Source organism: Pan troglodytes, chromosome 9, assembly GCF_028858775.2.
Source record: "Pan troglodytes isolate AG18354 chromosome 9, NHGRI_mPanTro3-v2.0_pri, whole genome shotgun sequence".
NCBI classification, from domain to species: Eukaryota; Metazoa; Chordata; class Mammalia; order Primates; family Hominidae; genus Pan; species Pan troglodytes.
Window position 1 is genome coordinate 71,696,020 of NC_072407.2, and position 18,944 is coordinate 71,714,963.

Genomic DNA, 18,944 nt, shown 5'->3' on the forward strand with positions numbered 1-18,944 from the left:
ATGCGGGGGCCAACGCGATTGTGGGTGCTCGGGGAGTGGGGGGGGCACGACCGTAGGTGCTCCCTGCTGGGGCAACCCATCGCTCCCCATGCGGAATCCGGGGGTAATTACCCCCCAGGACCCGGAATATTAGTAATCCTAATTCCCGGCGGGGGAGGGGGCGCGGGAGGAATTCACCCTGAAAGGTGGTGGGGGGGGGGGGGGGGTTCGCATCTTGCTGTGAGCACCCTGGCGAAGGGGAGAGGGCTTTTTCTATCCGTTTTCTTTGAGCTTTTACTGTTAAGAGGGTACGGTGGTTTGATGACACTGAACTATATTCAAAAGGAAGTAAATGAACAGTTCTCTTAATTTGGGGCAGGTACTGTAAAAATAAAAACAAAAGTTAAGACAGTAAAATGTCCTTTTATTTTTTAACGCACCAAAGAGACAGAACCTGTAATTTTAAAAACTGTGTATTTTAATTTACATCTGCTTAAGTTTGCGATAATATTGGGGACCCTCTCATGTAACCACGAACACCTATCGATTTTGCTAAAAATCAGATCAGTACACTCGTTTAATTGATAATTGTTCTGAATTATGCCGGCTCCTGCCAGCCCCCTCACACTCACGAATTCAGTCCCAGGGCAAATTCTAAAGGTGAAGGGACGTCTACACCCCCAACAAAACCAATTAGGAACCTTCCGGTGGTCTTGTCCCAGGCAGAGGGGACTAATATTTCCAGCAATTTAATTTCTTTTTTAATTAAAAAAAAATGAGTCAGAATGGAGATCACTGTTTCTCAGCTTTCCATTCAGAGGTGTGTTTCTACCGGTTAAATTGCCGGCACGGGAAGGGAGGGGGTGCAGTTGGGGACCCCCGCAAGGACCGACTGGTCAAGGTAGGAAGGCAGCCCGAAGAGTCTCCAGGCTAGAAGGACAAGATGAAGGAAATGCTGGCCACCATCTTGGGCTGCTGCTGGAATTTTTGGGCATTTATTTTATTTTTTGAGCGAGCGCACGCTAAGCTGAAATCCCTTTAACTTTTAGGGTTACCCCCTTGGGCATTTGCAACGACGCCCCTGTGCGCCGGAATGAAACTTGCACAGGGGTTGTGTGCCCGGTCCTCCCCGTCCCTGCATGCTAAATTAGTTCTTGCAATTTACACGTGTTAATGAAAATGAAAGAAGATGCAGTCGCTGAGATTCTTTGGCCGTCTGTCCGCCCGTGGGTGCCCTCGTGGCGTTCTTGGAAATGCGCCCATTCTGCCGGCTTGGATATGGGGTGTCGCCGCGCCCCAGTCACCCCTTCTCGTGGTCTCCCCAGGCTGCGTGTGGCCTGCCGGCCTTCCTAGTTGTCCCCTACTGCAGAGCCACCTCCACCTCACCCCCTAAATCCCGGGGGACCCACTCGAGGCGGACGGGGCCCCCTGCACCCCTCTTCCCTGGCGGGGAGAAAGGCTGCAGCGGGGCGATTTGCATTTCTATGAAAACCGGACTACAGGGGCAACTCCGCCGCAGGGCAGGCGCGGCGCCTCAGGGATGGCTTTTGGGCTCTGCCCCTCGCTGCTCCCGGCGTTTGGCGCCCGCGCCCCCTCCCCCTGCGCCCGCCCCCGCCCCCCTCCCGCTCCCATTCTCTGCCCGGCTTTGATCTCTGCTTAACAACAGTAACGTCACACGGACTACAGGGGAGTTTTGTTGAAGTTGCAAAGTCCTGGAGCCTCCAGAGGGCTGTCGGCGCAGTAGCAGCGAGCAGCAGAGTCCGCACGCTCCGGCGAGGGGCAGAAGAGCGCAAGGGAGCGCGGGGCAGCAGAAGCGAGAGCCGAGCGCGGACCCAGCCAGGACCCACAGCCCTCCCCAGCTGCCCAGGAAGAGCCCCAGCCATGGAACACCAGCTCCTGTGCTGCGAAGTGGAAACCATCCGCCGCGCGTACCCCGATGCCAACCTCCTCAACGACCGGGTGCTGCGGGCCATGCTGAAGGCGGAGGAGACCTGCGCGCCCTCGGTGTCCTACTTCAAATGTGTGCAGAAGGAGGTCCTGCCGTCCATGCGGAAGATCGTCGCCACCTGGATGCTGGAGGTGCGGGGCTTCGGGCGGCTCTCTTAAGACTTCCCTGCAACTTGTTGCCCAGACCCACGTTTCTTTGCTACTCACCCCCCTCCCTTCTCTCCCGCTAGAACTTTGAAGTTTGCCGTGGTGTTGCTAGGGATCCGTATTTTCAAAATAAAAATTGTGGGTATTTTCTGAAGGAGGAAGGGGTGGGGGTGGGGGTGCTAGAAGTTGCGTTTCGTGGGAGGGGAGAAGGGGGTCGGGGAGGGGTGCCTTCGGGAGAAGCCAGTGCCAGGGGCACCCCAATGGGCCCGAGGGTGCGGGCTGGCAGGCTGGGTGCGCTTTGTGTCCCCCGCCTGCGCCCCAGCCCGGCTGCGCCTCAGCGGCCGGGAGCCGCCAACTCCGGGGGGAGGGGGCATAGATTTGATTTTTAAATTAATATCCATGGACACGTATGCAAAGGCCGCTCGTGCCAGTATTATGCGCCATCTTTGCTCTTTTATTGCAAAGCAAAAGTGTTTATTAATAATTGGGGGCAGGGTGGGGGCGGGGAGCGGCCGCCGGGCGCTGGGGCCGCAGCTAGGGGCCGCGCGGCTGCCGGGAGCCCGCGGGAGGGGCGCAGGGACGCGGCATGGGTAGTTTTGGGGGGACCCCGCTAGGGAAGGGGGGGCCTTTGTTCAAGCAGCGAGTCCCGGGGCGCCCCGAACGGGCAGCCTGGGCCGGAGAGCACGGCGAGCTGCAAGGTCGCGTGGCCCCCAAGACGCCAGGGCTTGATCCCCGTCTGCAGGGATATCGGCTTGGAGGACCTTCTCCGAGCGAGCCGGGGGCCTGGGAGCACATTTTCAGACCTTCGGTGGGCGCCTGAGGGGCCCGCAAGTATTTTTAAATAATTTTTGAAAGTGCGGCGTGGTGCCCTTGCGAGAGGGAAACGCCGCCCGCGCCCAGGGGGAAGGGGGGGCCCCGGAGTTTGAATTCCTGGGGCTCCCCCTGGAGCCTGTAACGAACTCCCAACCCCCGGCCTGGGTAAAGGGTCGCCCGAGGGTCATTTTCAGGGTTTTTTTATGCACTTAGTTATTTTTTTAATATTTTTAAATATTTTTTGAAAAGATGACGTCTGGGGAAATGCGGCGCGGCGGCCTGGGACGCCACCTTTGTGTCTCGCAGGCGCGGCGCCCAACCCCGCGGCCCGTTCCGCGGCCCCGCACCCCAGTGGGTGTCGACCCCCAGTCAGAGGGACCACGGAGCTCCAGGGCGGGCCAGGGTCCCGGGGGCCGGCAGCCCGCGCCGCCGCGCACGCCGCCCAGCTGTGCCCGCTCCCGCCCCCACCGTGCCAGCCTCGCGGGGACTTTCCCTTTCAGTTTCGGGGAGGGTGGGTACTGGGGACGCGCGGGGGAGGGGGCGCATCACGGGAAGCTCCTGCCGCCCCCAGCCCCGACCCCTCGGCGCCCTCCAGACCTGGCGGCCCTGCCAAGCGCGATGGGGGGTGCGGGGGCGTGCGGGGGGGGGCGCGACCTGGCGGCGGCGGTCACGGGCCCCGTGCCTCTGTAGGTCTGCGAGGAACAGAAGTGCGAGGAGGAGGTCTTCCCGCTGGCCATGAACTACCTGGACCGCTTCCTGTCGCTGGAGCCCGTGAAAAAGAGCCGCCTGCAGCTGCTGGGGGCCACTTGCATGTTCGTGGCCTCTAAGATGAAGGAGACCATCCCCCTGACGGCCGAAAAGCTGTGCATCTACACCGACAACTCCATCCGGCCCGAGGAGCTGCTGGTAACCACTGGACCCCGCCGCCCCCCGCCCCCCGCGAGCCGCACGCAGGGCCGGGGAAGGTGCAGGCGGTGGCGGCCGGCCCGCCTCTGACATATCTGCTCCTCCGAGGGAGGGCGGCCCCGCCGCCGGGCGTCCCTGTCCGGGGAGCGGGCGGGATCCTAGCCGCCCCCGTCCCGCCGCCCTGTGTGCGCTTGCCTGCGACTCCCACCGCGTTCGCGCCCCGCGGTGTGGCCGAAAAGTGGGCGGCGCGCGCCCTCCAGCGGCTGCACGAGGAGCGCCGCGCTCGGCGCTGAGCCTCCAGTTCCAGGTGGTGGGAGGTCTTTTTGTTTCCACTTGCAGAGTCTTTTCACGCGGCGGGCGCCTTTTCTGTTTTGATCTGGGATTGCGTGTTGCCCCAGCTCCCTTGACTCCCCAGCATTCGCCAGCCCTCCCCTCCAACGTCCAGGACCGCACGAGACGCAGGGGCCAGTGCTCTGAGCCGGAGGTGCGGCGTGGCCCGGCCCCCGTGCTGCCGGCTTCTCCGCGCCCCCGGGGCCGGCCCGCACCTCCCCTGATGGCCGCTCACCCTGTGTTCGCAGCAAATGGAGCTGCTCCTGGTGAACAAGCTCAAGTGGAACCTGGCCGCCATGACCCCGCACGATTTCATTGAACACTTCCTCTCCAAAATGCCAGAGGCGGAGGAGAACAAACAGATCATCCGCAAACACGCGCAGACCTTCGTTGCCCTCTGTGCCACAGGTAGGGCAGGCCCGGCAGCCCCCGGCCTCCCCTTGAGAGCCGGCTCCTTAGGTGACCCTGGCCGGCTTCTTGCTCTCCACCTGGGTGCTGTCTGGGAAGATGTCCCCAGACCCCCTCCTGCGCTGGAGAGCGCTCTTCCAGCTCTGGTGAGCAGAGGCCCTGGATTGTTTGTCACGCTGGATGGAGGGGGATTTGCTCCCTCACGGCCACCATGCAGTACCTTGGGCATTGGTGTGGACGGCTCAGCCTGCCTGTGTCCCGTTACTCTGGCCTCGTCCTTCAGGCCAGGCAGCCTGTGGCCACTCCATGCTGAAAGGGGTTTACCTTGGCCACAGGGCTGCCTCCTTTCTCCACCCACCTCCAGCCCTTCTTGTGTCCTTAAGGAGCCTGAGCTGCAGAGGCCCCCTCCTGGCCTCTCCCAGGCTGGGCTACCTGCCAGAGGCGCCTCCAGGGGCGGGGAGAGCTGTCGGCCTGCCTGCACCACGTGCTCTGGGCAGCCGAGTGCAGGGGTGTCCAGCAGAGGAGCTCGGCTGCCTGAGGCCCTGCCAGGGGTGCCGCCAGCCAGCCGGGCTCAGCTGAGCCCTGAGGGGGCGCTTCAGAGCACTCTCAGCTTGGGCCGCCACCGTGGGCAGCAGAAGCACCCAGTCCTCACTTCCCCTGGCATGGCCCCAGAGGCCCCTCCCTGACATGGCCTTGGCCCCAGAACCCAGTGGGGACAGACTCGCACATACACAGGGTGCCGCCTCCTGCTGTCCCCAGCCCTGCCTCTGACCCCCCTGTGACCGCCTCCTTCCCTGGCCCAGGAGGCCTGGTTACCTTCATGGGGGGGCATGGCCCCATCCCACCCAGCTCTGCTGTGGCCCACCTTTGGTCAAGCCTCAGTTGTCACATCTGTTTGGGGGCTCACTCTAGGTGACCTAGGCCACAAGGCCCACGGGGCATCAAAGAGGCAGTAGCATCTTCTCCCCTCCCCAGAGGGCAGAGGCCCCCAAGCCTACTTCAGAGCTCCCTTCTGACACTGGTAGCCCGCAGCCGGTATTCCAGAATGGTTTCTGGTTTAGGCATGAGGCCTCCCCCACCTCCTCCACCTGCTTGGGGCATGAACCCCTCCCCCACATGTTTCCAAGCGAGTCCCCAAGGTGGGCAGATGAAGATGCCAAGGATGTCGACCAGTCTGGATGGGTCTGGGGTGGGGGGGCATGCGGCAGACAGGGAGGCATTCTCTGGCTGGTGCTCCTCAGAGGAGAGAGGCCTCCGGAGACTCCAGACAGCCTTTTATGGAGCTGAAAGTGGCTTCAGAGAAATGCAAAGTTTCCTGGAGAGAACGTGGGGCGTGGTTCTTGCACAGCCTCCCTACAGGGTGGCTCCAGCGGCGGAGCTCCCCTCCCAGGACCCCTGGGTGCTAGTGGGAGGCAGTGGGCAGGTGCAGATTCTCGTCCTTCCCACTACTGCACACCCTTTGTCTGCAAAGGCGCCCCCAGCGGTGGGTGAAGGAGGAGGGACACTTGGGGACCCAGCTGTGCACGTGCTCTCAGTGACTGTGGAGTCCACTCCAGGGTGGGTCCCGAGGGAGGGGCAGGAGACCAGGGGACCCACCCCTGCAGAGTGCTCCAGGTCCTGACCCGTGGCCACCCCATGGAACGTAACTGAGCAGCCAGTGCCTTGGTCCTGCTGGACATCTGTGGAGACAAGAGTGACTTACGGCTGCTTAAAGTCAGAAACAGGTTGAAGGAGGTGGAGGCGTGGGCAAGAGTCTAAGAAGGTGTTTTTGCCCTCCACGTGGCAAGGGTTACATTTAAAGGTGATGCTGGGTGTTCTCCCTGCACTAGGCATCCCTGGCCCCAGGTCCCCAGCAGGTGTGCACATGCTGCATACACTCACGCATGGGGGTTTCAGGGCAGGTGCGCCCTTGGCTCCGCGGGAGGCCAGGTGAGGAACGTCCAGTGCCGAGGAGCTTCCGGGACAGCTGTCACTTCCCTTTACAACCAGGCAGCAGATAGGGTCAAATCCTGGAGCTTTGGTGTCTAATTCTGGGTGGCTCCTAATCTAAACACAGACAGCACCACACACTGGGGTGGGGGCACGAGCTTCTGAAACAACGTGGCCCCAGTGACTCCACGCTGTGTGTGCCCCTGGAGACGGGGGGGGGGGGGTGCACAAGGTGCGGGGCCAGCTAGAACCTGTCGCTCCCTGCAGAAGCGGTTTCTGTGTGCGGTTCTGATTTGCCTCAATGAGAAGGTTTTCATTCATGGCTCCCGGCTCTCAGACTGGGTGGAACTGCTCCTATTTAAAGGGGAAAAGAGGTGGCTCGGCTCGTTAAGGATTTCTTTTTCTAAGTTGTTACGGCGCCCAGCAGCCGGCTTTGTCTCCCCTTCAGGGTGGCTGCCTTTCTTCCCAGCCCCTCGCCGGCGGCCCTCTCTCTTTAACAAGGCCGAAGTTGTTTATTCTCTCGGGATGAAGTCTCGGATGGGCCGCCACACCCCTGGCGGCCCGTGGGGGCCCCTCTCCCTTTGTGCCTGGGTCGGCTCCCATTCAGCTCCCCCGACCCCCCTTGTTCCCGGGCGCTCAGTGGCGCGAGATGAGGCGATGGGGCCGACAAAGATGCCACACTCATCCCTGCCGACGTCCGGCTCCCAGCCCAGGGCCCCTGGTTCCTGTGCAGAATTCCTCATGGGTGTGACAAAAGGCTGCCCCCAGGCTCCGCTGGGGTGGGGGCCAGGCCAAGAGGCACATCCCACACTGGCCCACCTGTCCACGGTAGGTGCATGACTGCCCTGAGGAGGGGAGGCCGGCATTCCCCGCCACAAACCAGGACGTAATTGGTGGCAGGGCTCTCTGTGGAAAGAGCCAGTCTGCTGTTTGTCTAGGAGGTCAGTCACAGAGGCCCCGAGACGCCCACTACTGCAGCCTGGCAGGCGGATGAGCCCAGTATCTGGCAGTGACCAGAGGGAGTTTTGTGCAGACCACAAAGGCTGATGGGCCGCCCTAGATTGGTGTCCCTCTTGGAAGTGGGCCCAGATGTGCGGGACAGTCCCCAGGAAGCCCCAGGTGAGGGCACTGGTGCCTTCTTGGGAAAGCTGCTCCCTCCTGGGGCCCGGCTCCCGGCCCAGTCCTCCAGTCCCATGGTGACTGGTGCTAGGAACCCCACACCTCTTCCCTTACTTGGGAAGTCACTGGAATTGTTGGGCTACATCAGATGGCCCAGAAAAGTGTTTTTGTCATCGGCCAGAAATAGGAGAGTTGTGAGTAGAGGGCCCGGGTGGAGTTGGGGTGTACTTGGTCTGTGCTCTGAAGGTCACTGTGACAGTCATGGTCCCATGGTAAGGGGCATGGGTTGCTGGAAGAGCTCTTCCTTCCCGAGTGAGCCAAGCCGGGCTCTCCTGGCGCCAGGGCCTGAGCCGCAGCCACACCATCACAGCTGCCCTGAAGGCTGCCGGCCAGGGCTTGCCCCTCAAGGGACACAGGGAATGGCTTCATCAGTACCCTGCAGCCCCGTGGCCTGGCCCGGGTGGATGCCTAGGCTTCAGCCATGCGATGTCCCTTCAGAATATGACTTGTCTGCAATCCCTGCTGCTGGGGGGTGGCAGGTACTTGGGGTTAGGGTTAGGGTCATAGAAGCGACATCTCTACGTCCTCATATTTGCGTCATCTAATTTTGTTTTTGTGAATACGTCATAACATTCACAAGGCTCAAGATGCTAAAAGGATGAGAAGGCAGTGATGTCCCCGTCACCTGTCCTGTGTCTTCCCGTGGCTTTCTCTTTCCTTGGTTATGTTTGAGTCAACAGTGGGGCTGACGTTCCAGGAGGGTCCGTGGGCCAGGCTCTTGCTCTCCAAGTGCCCAGGGATGGCTGGAGGCTGGGGAGGGCCTGGATGTGGAGCCTCAGATACCGAGTGCTTCCCTTCAGGCCGGGCTGCTTGCTCAGAGCCAGCACACAGGGATGCCCGGATCACGGGGGCCCTGAGAGGGTCCCCTGCTCACAGCCTCCTTCCCTCTCTCCTTCTGCCTCAGATGTGAAGTTCATTTCCAATCCGCCCTCCATGGTGGCAGCGGGGAGCGTGGTGGCCGCAGTGCAAGGCCTGAACCTGAGGAGCCCCAACAACTTCCTGTCCTACTACCGCCTCACACGCTTCCTCTCCAGAGTGATCAAGTGTGACCCGGTAAGTGAGGGTGATGTCCCAGGAAGCCTTGCCGGGGCTTACAGGGGGAGACACCTAGTGCCACGGAAATGCCGAGGCTGGTGCCAAGGCCCCCAAGGGTGACAAGGTTGGGGCTGGGGCTGGGCCCCTCGGACCCCAGGCCATGGACTGACAGGGCACCGGCTTCTTCCACTGCTCCTAGAACTTACTGACCGGCTGGGAGATTCTCACAGGCTTCTCACGTCCCCTGGGGCTTCCAGGAGCCGTAGAGTTTCTGGGCGAAGCGTCTGGGACGGAGGCCCCAGGCGGCCCCAGCCAATGGTCCGTGTGGTGATGGTGTGTGGGGTTAGGCCCAGGCGAGCTTTGTTTGGGCCACAATGTGCGTGGCCAATAAATAGATGCTTGAAAAGGGCTCCTGTGAGGTCCGAGACACCGGACAACGGGCGGATACAGACAGCCTTGTTTACGGCCTCTTTGAGAGGCTGCTGCTGTTAAACCCTGGGATGACTGTGTCTTTCTTCTTAAAAATGCCATTGTTTTATTCCCGAGTCTTTTCTTAAAGAAAGAATTAAAATGACAATCAAAAGGGTTTGTGGCATTTACCAAATTAGACCAGAGAGGTGGCCGGGTCAGCCGCCGGCCCCGCGGTGTGTGAGGGAGTGACCGCCTGACCCCAGCTTGGGGCTGGGTGGGCCTGCGAGACCCGTTTTGGCTCTGGCCTGGGCCGCCTCTTGGTGGTCTGCCCTCGAGCCTCCCGGGGACTCCGCATGGGTCTCAGCAGATGCTATCTAGGGTCCACCTGCCTGTCCCCTGCCTAGTGGTGCCTCTGTCCCGGGGACACCGGGAGTAGCGGCTGCCCAGCCCATGTGTGTCTCGGAAGAGGAAGAAGCGTTTTTGCCGCGGGACACCGAAGTTGGCAGGGGCCTCCCTTCTGTGTTCTCGGCCATGGCCTCCCTTGCACCCTGCCCCGTGTTATCCTTTGGGGGTGGTGAGGTGTCCTCGCCTGCTGTAGGGTGGAGGCCAGCAGCCCGCAGCTCTCTCAGGAAAATGGCTCAGAAACACCATCGAGGCCTCCAGAAGCCCAGCAAAGAGAAAGCCCCTCCATCAAAATGAAACTCGCGTCTGCACTTTTCATTTCGAACTCCACGCCCTGAGTGAAAACCGCTTCCCCGCCAGGGGTGACTGCCCTGGGATGTAGCTGTCTTCGGGCAGTTGTGGGAAGTTGGGCGCTGGCCCTTATTTGAGTAGAGACCATCTTAACTAGATTGGAGGCACATGTCTCACAGCTGACACACGGGGTGAAGTTACCCGAGGCGGAGTCCACTCTGCCTGATCAGCTAGTGACCAACGTAGCTGAGCCCAGACTCAGAAAAACCATCCACAGCAGAGGCCCCTGCATTTTCTAGGGCGTGTTCTAGAATTTTCTTTGGTGGGTGGAATGTCCATCCGTGCAAATCGGGTGCGCAGTGCCACACACCAGTGACTTTTCGCGGAGGAGCGTGCTGCCTTTTTGGAGCTTCTGGCTGTGGGAGAACAGCTTTGTCCACCGGGGTAGCCTTGCAGGCAGCTGTGGGGCCAGAGGAATGAAGGAAGGTCCTGGAGTCTAGCTGCATGTGTGACCCTGGAGTGGGTCATGGGCGAGGGACGGGCTGCAGGTGAAGAATCCCTGGATGGAGCTGCCAGGCCCCTGGGGCTGAGAATTGAAGCTGGCTGGTGTTTTAGGTTGAACGTCAGGAATCTTGGATCTCACCCCAGGCCTCTGGCCTCAGTTTCCCCATCTGTACAGTGGGACTGTTTGTGCTGCCAGCCCGGCCAGCTTCATTTGCCATGATGAGAATTTATCTGAAGGGCGGGAGAGGAAAGCCCTCCCTATAAAGGTACAGGCGCTAAAATGTCATGACCTCAGGGGTCCACCTAAAAGTCCTTCTGGCCTGGGTCATCGCCTGTCGTGCTATGCCTTTGTCCAGCCCCTTCTGGTTGGGAGTTAAGTGGCACCTGTGCGGCACGTGGTGGGGCTGTGGCCCAGCCCTGCTCCTTGTGGAAGGTCTGTTTCCTGGGCTGCCTAGAGACTTGGCTTGAAGCCCTAGTGTGGCTTCCTGGCAGTTGGGACACACACAGCCCCAACACATGGAGCCGGTTCTCCATCCAGAAGCCCCCGGGCAGTAAGCAGCCACTTCAGGCTGCCTGGGACTTGCCCGTGGTGGAGCCTAGGAGAGGCCCCTGGCTGGGCGTGGCGTTCCAGATTTCACGGCTGCTCTTTCCCACTGACAGTGTGGCGTGGATGCTGCCAAGGGAGTCTGGGGCCCCAGAGGGTGGAGGTGCAGGACTTCCAGGAGCGTCCGTCGCACTCCACCCGAGGGCGAGCACCTCCGTGGCCGCAGTGGGTGGATGCATGCTGTGCCAGGCTGATGGCTGGCCCCAGGGCACAGGCCTGAGCAGGAGAGGATGGAGGGGAGGGATCAATGGTCCAGGTCCCCCTGGCCACCCAGCATTCATCCTCAGTCATGCACGGCCCAAGGCTTCGACAGCCATTGATCATGGAAGGCCAGGTTCACCTCAAGGCCTGCCACATGGAGAGGTTAAGTCTGAAAAGGCTGAAAAGGCAGGGTTCAAAGGGCCTCCTGTCCAGATCAGATGGCACTGAATTCCCCAGGGAGCTGGCACGGCCAGTGGGAACAGGAGGTGAAGGCGCTGTTGGACATGGGGACGGGCAGGGGGTGTGCAGGGTGGGCGGGCGAGCATCTGGTGTCTTGTGGCTCCAGAGACCAGGTGGGAGGTGGAGGCGTTTGGTCCTGAGTGTCCTGACAGGTGATGGCAGCTCCCACATCTCGCTCAGGTTCAGAGGAGGCAGCATGGGCCGAGGAACAGTTTTTGGCTTAGTCTTGCTCTTATAAAGGCTTCCAGGTCATGGCACCTGGGAAGGGGCCCTCGCTGCAGGCCCCTTCTAAGGACCCCCTCTTCCCGCCTCTCCCCACCCTCTCTCTCTCAGGACTGCCTCCGGGCCTGCCAGGAGCAGATCGAAGCCCTGCTGGAGTCAAGCCTGCGCCAGGCCCAGCAGAACATGGACCCCAAGGCCGCCGAGGAGGAGGAAGAGGAGGAGGAGGAGGTGGACCTGGCTTGCACACCCACCGACGTGCGGGACGTGGACATCTGAGGGCTCCAGGCAGGCGGGCGCCACCGCCACCCGCAGCGAGGGCGGAGCCGGCCCCAGGTGCTCCCCTGACAGTCCCTCCTCTCCGGAGCATTTTGATACCAGAAGGGAAAGCTTCATTCTCCTTGTTGTTGGTTGTTTTTTCCTTTGCTCTTTCTCCCTTCCATCTCTGACTTAAGCAAAAGAAAAAGATTACCCAAAAACTGTCTTTAAAAGAGAGAGAGAGAAAAAAATAGTATTTGCATAACCCTGAGCGGTGGGGGAGGAGGGTTGTGCTACAGATGATAGAGGATTTTATACCCCAATAATCAACTCGTTTTTATATTAATGTACTTGTTTCTCTGTTGTAAGAATAGGCATTAACACAAAGGAGGCGTCTCGGGAGAGGATTAGGTTCCATCCTTTACGTGTTTAAAAAAAAGCATAAAAACATTTTAAAAACATAGAAAAATTCAGCAAACCATTTTTAAAGTAGAAGAGGGTTTTAGGTAGAAAAACGTATTCTTGTGCTTTTCCTGATAAAGCACAGCTGTAGTGGGGTTCTAGGCATCTCTGTACTTTGCTTGCTCATATGCATGTAGTCACTTTATAAGTCATTGTATGTTATTATATTCCGTAGGTAGATGTGTAACCTCTTCACCTTATTCATGGCTGAAGTCACCTCTTGGTTACAGTAGCGTAGCGTGCCCGTGTGCATGTCCTTTGCGCCTGTGACCACCACCCCAACAAACCATCCAGTGACAAACCATCCAGTGGAGGTTTGTCGGGCACCAGCCAGCGTAGCAGGGTCGGGAAAGGCCACCTGTCCCACTCCTACAATACGCTACTATAAAGAGAAGACGAAATAGTGACATAATATATTCTATTTTTATACTCTTCCTATTTTTGTAGTGACCTGTTTATGAGATGCTGGTTTTCTACCCAACGGCCCTGCAGCCAGCTCACGTCCAGGTTCAACCCACAGCTACTTGGTTTGTGTTCTTCTCCATATTCTAAAACCATTCCATTTCCAAGCACTTTCAGTCCAATAGGTGTAGGAAATAGCGCTGTTTTTGTTGTGTGTGCAGGGAGGGCAGTTTTCTAATGGAATGGTTTGGGAATATCCATGTACTTGTGTGCAAGCAGGACTTTGAGGCAAGTGTGGGCCACTGTGGTGGCAGTGGAGGTGGGGTGTTTGGGAGGCTGCGTGCCAGTCAAGAAGAAAAAGGTTTGCATTCTCACATTGCCAGGATGATAAGTTCCTTTCCTTTTCTTTAAAGAAGTTGAAGTTTAGGAATCCTTTGGTGCCAACTGGTGTTTGAAAGTAGGGACCTCAGAGGTTTACCTAGAGAACAGGTGGTTTTTAAGGGTTATCTTAGATGTTTCACACCGGAAGGTTTTTAAACACTAAAATATATAATTTATAGTTAAGGCTAAAAAGTATATTTATTGCAGAGGATGTTCATAAGGCCAGTATGATTTATAAATGCAATCTCCCCTTGATTTAAACACACAGATACACACACACACACACACACACACAAACCTTCTGCCCTTGATGTTGCAGATTTAATACAGTTTATTTTTAAAGATAGATCCTTTTATAGGTGAGAAAAAAACAATCTGGAAGAAAAAAACCACACAAAGACATTGATTCAGCCTGTTTGGCATTTCCCAAAGTCATCTGATTGGACAGGCATGGGTGTCACAAGGAAAATTAGGGTACTCGACGTAAGTTCGGTTCCGATGAATTCTTATCCCCTGCCCCTTCCTTTAAAAAACCTAGTGACAAAATAGACAATTTGCACATCTTGGCTATGTAATTCTTGTAATTTTTATTTAGGAAGTGTTGAAGGGAGGTGGCAAGAGTGTGGAGGCTGACGTGTGAGGGAGGACAGGCGGGAGGAGGTGTGAGGAGGAGGCTCCCGAGGGGAAGGGGCGGTGCCCACACCGGGGACAGGCCGCAGCTCCATTTTCTTATTGCGCTGCTACCGTTGACTTCCAGGCACGGTTTGGAAATATTCACATCGCTTCTGTGTATCTCTTTCACATTGTTTGCTGCTATTGGAGGATCAGTTTTTTGTTTTACAATGTCATATACTGCCATGTACTAGTTTTAGTTTTCTCTTAGAACATTGTATTACAGATGCCTTTTTTGTAGTTTTTTTTTTTATGTGATCAATTTTGACTTAATGTGATTACTGCTCTATTCCAAAAAGGTTGCTGTTTCACAATACCTCATGCTTCACTTAGCCATGGTGGACCCAGCGGGCAGGTTCTGCCTGCTTTGGCGGGCAGACACGCGGGCGCGATCCCACACAGGCTGGCGGGGGCCGGCCCCGAGGCCGCGTGCGTGAGAACCGCGCCGGTGTCCCCGGAGACCAGGCTGTGTCCCTCTTCTCTTCCCTGCGCCTGTGATGCTGGGCACTTCATCTGATCGGGGGCGTAGCATCATAGTAGTTTTTACAGCTGTGTTATTCTTTGCGTGTAGCTATGGAAGTTGCATAATTATTATTATTATTATTATAACAAGTGTGTCTTACGTGCCACCACGGCGTTGTACCTGTAGGACTCTCATTCGGGATGATTGGAATAGCTTCTGGAATTTGTTCAAGTTTTGGGTATGTTTAATCTGTTATGTACTAGTGTTCTGTTTGTTATTGTTTTGTTAATTACAGCATAATGCTAATTTAAAGAGACTCCAAATCTCAATGAAGCCAGCTCACAGTGCTGTGTGCCCGGGTCACCTAGCAAGCTGCCGAACCAAAAGAATTTGCACCCCGCTGCGGGCCCGCGTGGCTGGGGCCCTGCCCTGGCAGGGTCATCCTGTGCTCGGAGGCCATCTCGGGCACAGGCCCACCCTGCCCCACCCCTCCAGAACACGGCTCACGCTTACCTCAACCATCCTGGCTGCGGCGTCTGTCTGAACCACGCGGGGGCCTTGAGGGACGCTTTGTCTGTCGTGATGGGGCAAGGGCACAAGTCCTGGATGTTGTGTGTATCGAGAGGCCAAAGGCTGGTGGCAAGTGCACGGGGCACAGCAGAGTCTGTCCTGTGACGCGCAAGTCTGAGGGTCTGGGCGGCGGGCGGCTGGGTCTGTGCGTTTCTGGTTGCACCACGGCGCTTCCCAGCACCAACATGTAACCGGCATGTTTCCAGCAGAAGACAAAAAGACAAACATGAAAGTCTAGAAATAAAACTGGTAAAACCCCAGCGTGGTGCCTGCCTCTTTGCTTCCTGGGCTGGCCGTGAGCCAGGGACGCGTGTCCTGGTGCCCTAGAACCAGGGCAGGGTGGCAGGCTCGGTGGATGCGGGAGGCCGCAGCCTGTCCTGTGCGCTGTGGGAAGTTCAGCAGCATCCTGACCTCCATCCCCGGGATGACAGTCACGCCACCTGCCGTGACAACCAAGAATGTCTCCTGACACTGCCACATCCCCGGGGGTGGGGACAGAATCCAGCCAGGAGCAGGCACACCCCTCCCAACTGGGAGGAAGCCCTCAGCACAGGTGTGTGAGGTGGGAGGCGGTGTCCTGTCCCCGGGAGGCTCCAGAGAATAATTTGCAGGCTGCCTGGCTGGGTGAGCCCACCTCCAACCACGTGAGACAACAGCTCCGGCCTGGGTGACGTGAGCGGTGCCCATTGATGGGGAACATCTTCCCCCCCTTCCTTGCCCCACCAGTTTGTCTTCCCGGGTTATTTGCAGATAGGAAAATAAATAAAGCCGGCATTCGTTAACCCTCTTCTGGCGCAAACTGCTGTTTGCTCTGGATGAATCATGGTCCTTTGGCGACGCCAGGCTCCGGGAGAGCAAAGCACTGTGTCAGGGCCATGATCCAGGGTGGCCTTTCACTGGGATCGTGGGGACCTGGAGGCCGCCTTATAGGACACCCATGACGCCCACCTCTGGATTTCAGGTGCACGTGACTGAACTTAACTTCAAACCCCGGGGTGGAGGCGGGTAGCGGGAGTGCCCTGGGAAGGTGTCCGCGGACCTTGGTCACTACTCCTGAACCCATCTGTGAGGCTGGTTTGTCCTCATCCCAAGCTAAGTGGAAGCTCAGGTCCCACACCACCGGTGGGTGCTACTTGTCAGCTGCAGGTTGAATCTCCATGGCCTTTATGAAGCACCTGCTGTCTACCCTTCCTGCCTTGTAGAGCACTCCTCCCAGGGCTCACAGTGGGGCCGGGGTGGTCGGTGTGTTGGCTGCACAGGCGCCTGCCCTGGGAGGAAGGTGGGGTGTGGAGGGAAACGCTTGGCCCCTATAGGTCTCCACCAGCCTCTCCCCTGAGGGTGGGGACTCTGGGAGCCTTCCTCGAGGGAGTCCTATATTGAGTGGGTGGGGGAGCCTGCAGGGTGCCCCTGACAGGTCACATCAGAAAGAGCTCAAGGGACAGTCGGAGCCAGAGGTGACACTGGTGGCCACTCGGGTGGCTCACAAGGCCCAGCTCCTCCTTTCTCCTGGGCAAATTACTCTGAAGGCAGGGACCAGGTCTGCACCATTGCGGCTGTCCAGTTCCAGGCAATGGCCAGGTCCTGTGTCAGGGCTGGGGTCCTAGGGAAGCCATGTCCCCACCCCCGGCCTGCAGCTGGGTTTACATTCATCCCCCGAGAGCACATGGGTGTAGCAGGAGGCCTGTGCAGAGAGCTCCGACCATCGCACAGGGCACCTTTGGTTGTTTCACGGAGCAGGCAAGGGAGCCATCGGATCCTGTTAGGTTTGAGCAAGGATGTGGGGAAGAAGCTGGAGAGCCACTTTGCTGTGCAGGGAGAGGAGCACATGGGTCTAGGGATCTACTTTAGTGTTTGGAAGGTTTTTTAAGATGAAAGAGGGATGTGTAGGCTGATAGGTCTGGCAGAGCCAAAAGGCAGCGACATGTCTACTGGGAGAGATGGAGCCGAGCACGGGGCTCAGGCAGGGTGGCAGGGCAGGGCAGGGGCCCTGAGTGGGTCAGGTGGGTTCACAGCCAAGTGTGTAGAGAGGGCTTGGGCCCAGAGTGAAGCAGTTGCAAGCTCTCCCACAACCCATTCTCTCTGTCTCGGCATCTGTGGCATCCCGTGATGGGTGGGTCTGTACACACCCCACCCCTGGCTGTGCCACAATGGGGGTGTCTGTACACCCCTCACCCCTGGCTGTGTCACGATGGGGGGGTCTGTACACCCCCCACCCCTGGCTGTGCCACGATGGGGGGTTCTGTACATCCCCCAGTGATGGGTGGGTCTATACATCGTGGTTATGCCACGAGCTCCAAGGCTGTATTAGTCCGTTTTCACACTGCTAACAAAGAAATACCCGAGACTGGGTAATTTATAAAGAAAAAGAGGTTTAATACACTCACAGTTCTACGTAGCTGGGAGGCCTCACAATCACGGCGGAAGGCGAAAGGCCCGTCTTCCATGGCGGCAGGCAAGAGAGAATGAGACTCAAGTGAAAGGGGAAACCCCTATAAAACCATCAGATCTGCTGAGACTTGTTCACCACCATGGGAACAGTATGGGGGAAACCGCCCCATGATTCAATCACCTCCCACCGGGTCCCTCCCACAACACGTGGGAATTATGGGAGCTACAATTCAAGATGAGATTTGGGTGGGGACACAGCCAAACCATATCAAAGGCATCGTCTGGCCACTCTAGGCCCTTGTTCCCAACTCTCAAACTCCACTGACATCACCTCTGTGCCTGCAACCCCTCCTGGGATTCAGTGGAGACCTTGTCCCTTGTTGGAGTATCTGCGCTACCCAGAGGGTGATGGTAAAAACTGACCTTTGAGGAACTTCAGAGACAAAGCCTTCCGCAGTCAGCTCTCCCTGCAGCCCCTTCACAGAAGCCTGTTCTCACACGCCCGCCACCCCTACCTGCTCACGAGGGGCCCTGCCCTGCCTCCTGGTCCATCTCCCTGCAGCCAGACAGTCCTCATCCATTCTTCATCCACTGCCCCCAACCCCAAGCCTTCCTATCTCCCTTCAGCTCTGTCCAAGGTCCCTGGGACTCAGCCCCATCTCTCCCCAGCCTTGACCCCAGTAAGCTCGATGTCTTTGCCCAGGAGCTCCTGACACACCAGACTGCATCGAGCTTCCTGTTCTGCGCTTGGCCCACCGCCTCGGTCCACAGGAACCTTCATCTCTGCTCTGACTGTGAGGACGGGCTCTCTGAGGGTTTCCCCACCCCACAGCAGGCAGGTGGTTCTGGGAGTCCGGGATTGTCATGCCTGGGCACCTTCCTGCTCTGGCCGAGCCCCTCCAGGACGGAAATCTCCCAGATTTCTCTCTGCCTCCGTCTCCCCACCCTGGCACACAGTGGGTCCTAGGAAGGGGGCCGAATGGAAGGGAGGTCGTGTCGGCTCCTATAGGGCAGCCCCAAGCTTCTGGGCTGAGTTGCAGAGCCATGGGTCCAGCCTGACCCGCATGCTGGGAGCTGATTCCATGGCTGGAAGGGTCGGGGGTTCCCCAGGAGCCCAGAAAGCACCTAGAGTTGTCACAAGGAGTGAAAGGCCCTGAGGGGACAGAGGAAGGAGGCTGGGCAGAGTGGGCACGTGGACTTTGGACCGCGCTTGTGGGATAACAGTGGCTAGGGCTGTGCAGAGGGTGGGGCAGTGCCCATGGGAGTCCAGAGAAGCCAGGCCCAGCAGCAGTGGCATGCATCCAGCAATCCCTCCGGCTACCCTGCATGCAGCGTGACCCTCCTTGAAGCACCCCAGGAAGCAGTCACAGCCTCGCTCTGCCCAGCATTGGGGGCCTGGCCTCTGAATCTGGTGGGGAAGGCTGTGTTGCCTCCTGGCACCCGCTCCATCACCAGTCCCATCATAAGGCTAGTCCCCAAAGTCAGCACTGCAGCCAGGGCCAGCGAGGGCCAGCAAGGGCAGGCCTGTGCAGGGGCTGCAGCGTGGGGTGTGCGTCCTGCACGCTGGGCCAGCCTCGCAGCTCACAGGGCTCTGTCATCCCAGGAATGTCTTTGATCAAGAGTTTATGCAAGACGAGGAAAGCAAGCCCAGGACCTCTAATCCGTTCCCACAGTCCCCTGCCCGCCAGGGCCCCACAAGCCCAGCGCCACACCGCCAGGCCTGAGCAGACAATAGCAGGCGGACGGGTGGGCGGGCAGCTCTGGGGCTGCTGGCCTTGGGGCCCACATCCGGGAGCATTGTCA

General features: G+C 58.4%; 2 protein-coding genes across 2 annotated transcripts; one reads left to right on the plus strand and one right to left on the minus strand.

Moving 5' to 3' along the window:
- The first annotated feature begins 1,667 nt into the window (after nt 1-1,667).
- CCND1 (cyclin D1) lies at nt 1,668-15,013 on the plus strand. Its single transcript, XM_016921434.3, has 5 exons — nt 1,668-2,058; nt 3,577-3,792; nt 4,371-4,530; nt 8,543-8,691; nt 11,660-15,013. Exons 1-5 carry the CDS (start codon nt 1,861-1,863, stop codon nt 11,822-11,824), a joined length of 888 nt encoding a protein of 295 aa, XP_016776923.1. The 5' UTR covers nt 1,668-1,860; the 3' UTR covers nt 11,825-15,013.
- A 2,663-nt stretch (nt 15,014-17,676) lies between these two features.
- LOC101058294 (uncharacterized) lies at nt 17,677-18,563 on the minus strand. Its single transcript, XM_063784240.1, has one exon. It carries the CDS (start codon nt 18,467-18,469, stop codon nt 17,765-17,767), a length of 705 nt encoding a protein of 234 aa, XP_063640310.1. The 5' UTR covers nt 18,470-18,563; the 3' UTR covers nt 17,677-17,764.
- Between the last annotated feature and the right edge of the window lie 381 nt (nt 18,564-18,944).